The sequence below is a fragment of the Pinus tabuliformis genome, chromosome 8, assembly GCF_031772625.1.
Source record: "Pinus tabuliformis cultivar Carrire ecotype Pingquan chromosome 8, CPIR1, whole genome shotgun sequence".
Classification (NCBI taxonomy): domain Eukaryota; kingdom Viridiplantae; phylum Streptophyta; class Pinopsida; order Pinales; family Pinaceae; genus Pinus; species Pinus tabuliformis.
The window spans coordinates 690,162,000-690,166,154 of NC_142294.1; the positions used below are offsets into that span (position 1 = coordinate 690,162,000).

Below are 4,155 nucleotides of genomic sequence, written 5' to 3' on the forward strand. Positions count from 1 at the left end.
AAATAAATATAGAGAAAAAAAAAGTTGTTAAACACCGTTGAATTTTTCTGAAAAAAAAAATCTACCATATCGAAACCTTCAATCGCAGCATTTATAACTGACAACCTCCGCATCTTCTACGCGTCATATTTATAAGAACATGCATGACCCGCAAGCAATGTTACTAAAAATTTGAAACAAAAAGCAATTGACATGAGATGGGTTGACACTGGAACGTAACACATGTCATGGATTGTGATGACTTAACAATGTTTTTAAAATATATATATATATATATATATATATGTTTATTTTGTTTAAAATTTTATACCGTTTTTTCAAGAATCGTATTTATATTATTTAAATGTTATACAGATATTTTATAAGAAATATATTTTAAACTATTTATTTAATTATATATATAAATATATAAAATATCCTGTAATTTATTTATTTATATACTTATATAGTTTTTATATTATTATTATTTTTAATATTATTTTAGTTTTAAATATGTTTTAAAAATGTAATTTTTTAAATTATTACTTATTATCTAGGAAAGGAAATGAATATTATAAAATTTTAAAATAACAATCACATGTTTAAAGATTTATTAACTTTAAATTTCTTAATTTTCATCAACTTTCATATTATACAAGGACGCATGTGGATGATGAAAAATATTTAATATTTGATCCTCTTTACTTTTGTGTAACTTACTGGAACAAAATTACTTCTATTCTTGTTAGCTTTCATCTATTTCTTAATATGATATACATTTTCATGGCATAAACTCTATCAAAAACATATGCTTAAAGAATCCTAACATTGTAATCCATCACTTTAAGTGTTACTTAATGTATGCTTCCAAAACACGGCTTATCCTTTTGAAACCCTAATTGAATTCATGTTTCAAATGCAGTTTATACTTTGACCATATGATAATTAATATGTTGTTTAATATCTATATGTAATAAGGTCAATCCCTAAATCAACATAACGTAAATTCCTTTGCATGGACTCTTAGGCTTTACAAAATAACAAAATTATTAGTCATATATTATGGGTGTATATTATGGGTGTAAAGTGTAACGGTATTACAAATTTATAAGTTAGATTCATTACAATAGTATGGTTTAATAATAACTTGAAAAATGAAACATTAGACATCCTCTAAAACCTACAAAATAATTTCATTTCTCTCTCTTTGTGTCATATAATATTCGCTCTCCATGCAAACATGTAACGTATTGATAAATCTAACATGTTATATTATTGTTATCTAAATATTTTGTTATTATTTGAGAATATTGGTTAACCTCTTAATCATTTCTAGCTTGTGCTTCATGGCATCCATATTATGGTAATATATTTTTAGTGGAAAAACACATCATTAAGAATGGAATAAAAATGTGTGAGCAATTTATTAATGTTGTATAAGTTTGATTAAAAGATTTTAATAAGCATGGTGCATAATATTTTTCGTTTCACACAAAATTTTGTTAATAATTTTGTTTCTAATTAAAAAACACTATTGAGATAAGTGATAACTTGTGTATTATTAACTAAGTTTATGAATGAATCAATTCAAAATAAGCTTTTTCAATATATAAAAAAACAAAATCTCATAGTTAAGGTAACAATAAGAATTGTGATATTTTACCTATTTCCTTTTTTATTATTTTTATTCTCTTTTAACTAATTTTATGCATCTTTATTCATTTTTCTTCTTTCTGAAATATTGGTAATAATATTCAAATGCGAAATATTTAAAAATGTTTCTTATTAAAATAATTTACGTTTTGAAGAGATTGGTGTCACCGAAAACTATTGTCTAAACCTATTATTTTGTGTATTTTTTTAAATTATTTTAAAGATAAGTGAAATTTCAATGTTATAGATATGAAATTTATTTGAAGAATCACTTCCGGTAAGTTCAATAACGAAACTTAATTTCTAGAATGTTTAGAAAATTGAACTCATAACTTTTATTGAAAATAATGAAAGTGATTTGAAAAAAAAAAAATCCACCAAAATAACCTTTACACCTCAAAATTTATTTATTTAATATATAAATTCAAAATTTGTAGTCAAGTTAGTGTGAAAAGAGCCCTCGAATGGAAGCAACGCTATCAATGTGATTCTGCTCGATCGACGTTGACAGGAGACAAACCAAATATACGTCACTTGAATAGTAATGCATACCATCGAATTGTTTCAAACAGAACTGAAAAGCTGATTCCATGCATTCAGGACGCACTAATTCATGTCGCCTTGTGGCAACTTATTACTCTTAGGCGAACATAGACTTATATAGCATATATATTTATTAAACCCGAAGCTTTAGGCGCAGGTGCCACGTAGAGCTTTTGTTCATGCAGCTACATCGCATTGTTGTTTAATATCAACTTTATCAATAGCGTAGACGGAGATGTTGACAAAATCTTTGGAGCTAGCAGGAGGGTGTGTCTTGTCATGGATTCTCTTGAGCATATAATCATTGTACATGAATGCTGTGTAAGCAGCAGGGCAGTTGATGTCAGTGGTAAACTGAGGAAGAGGCCTCACTCTCATACCCGGGTTTGGAATGCTGACATATTCAAACGAGCATCGTCTTCTTTCTTTACTATTCAAAACAAAATGCACAGCACTTCTGAATCTGTTGTTGCTCCATACCTGCTATATGTAGAGCACACCACACCCATTAGAGGCTTAGGATTTAATTCCTTAGATTTAATGGTATAAATATATGTTGATTCGTAGGTAAAGAAATAGTTTAATTTACCATTGCTATGCTATATGGTATAAAATGTTATGTACATCAAGTTCAAATCACGGTGGATCAAACGAACACAAAAATAAATAAATAAATAAATATATGGTGATTCCTTGAGTTACCTGAAGAATATCGCCAATATTGATGACAAGGGCGCCCTTGGTAGGCTTGATATGCACCCATTTACCATCCTTGAGAACTTGGTACCCTCCACTCTCGTCTTGTCCCACCAGCGTGATGCAGCTGCTGTCCTGATGCTCCCACGCTCCTATCTCTTCCTGCTGGCTCGTGGCTCTCGGATAGCAGAGCACTTTTAAGGGCTCAATCCTGTCCCCATTGAGTTCCTTGGGAAAATTAGTAGGCAATCCGAGGCTTTGGGAGATGAGGCTCTCCATAAATTCCACCATCTTAGATAGGAATATCATCAGCTTCTCTATTACCATCCTGCATTAGCAAGTCATGATATTAAATTAATGACTTCCCTATCAATTGGCCTATACGAATATGAAGAACAATGTTTGAAATAATAATCGATAGCTATGCTGGTTTTCCTACCCTAACTGAGGCAATTCCTCCGGAAAAGCGTTGCACGCTGATGGGCCAGCGCCGTAGTATAGATTCTCGTAAGAATCCCATCTACCCGGTGGATACAAATTGTAACCCATCACGGGAATCTCCGAGTTTTCACCTCCCGCGGCCCGTGCTCTGGCCTTCATCTTCTCTTGTGCAGGATACTCGAAGAATATACGTGAACTAGCCAACACTTCTTCTATGAGATCTAAGGGAATTCCATGGTTTATGACTTGGAAAAATCCCCATTCTTCAGATGCCTTACCGATCTGTCCAACAACAGCTAATTCCTCCGCTCGAGCTGCAGAAGGGTCATGGGGATCCAACAAAGGACCAACATCGATGATGGGAACCGCGGCCTCCTCGTCAACAACTGTAAAATCCATGCTGCGTAATTCCAATAATCAGACAGAAAAACACAAGGGCATAGTCGACAAAGAGGCCTCTAATACTTTAACAGAAAAACACAAATGCGTACTCGATAAAGGCGCCTCAGGTCGATTGCAGGAGATAGCACGGCTCTTTTTATAGAAGAAAATGGAAATGGGTTATTTAACGAGGGTACAAATTTTTTAATGGCTGGAATTTAGGGAGAAATTTCTTGAAGATGCTGGAATTGGTGAGAAATTTCTTGAAAATAGAATAATGGGAATGTTTGAATATTTTTGATGGCCTAAATAGATTATCACCGTTTAAAACCTACATCACCTAAGTCTTGGAACTTAAAAATTATAACTAAAATTTCCAAAAAAAAAATTCATAGAAATAAAACATATAGGACTTCTGATACTCTCTTCACCTATCAAATTTCAAACCGGTCGACGCTGGGA

The 4,155-nt window shown here is 31.8% G+C and overlaps 1 protein-coding gene across 1 annotated transcript; it reads right to left on the minus strand.

The window, feature by feature from the left end:
* Positions 1-2,195: 2,195 nt before the first annotated feature.
* LOC149237474 (flavonol synthase/flavanone 3-hydroxylase-like) lies at positions 2,196-3,807 on the minus strand. Its single transcript, XM_089366825.1, has 3 exons — positions 3,311-3,807; positions 2,878-3,199; positions 2,196-2,655 (listed from the first exon to the last, which is right to left on the minus strand). Exons 1-3 carry the CDS (start codon positions 3,709-3,711, stop codon positions 2,353-2,355), a joined length of 1,026 nt encoding a protein of 341 aa, XP_089222951.1. The 5' UTR covers positions 3,712-3,807; the 3' UTR covers positions 2,196-2,352.
* Positions 3,808-4,155: the final 348 nt, after the last annotated feature.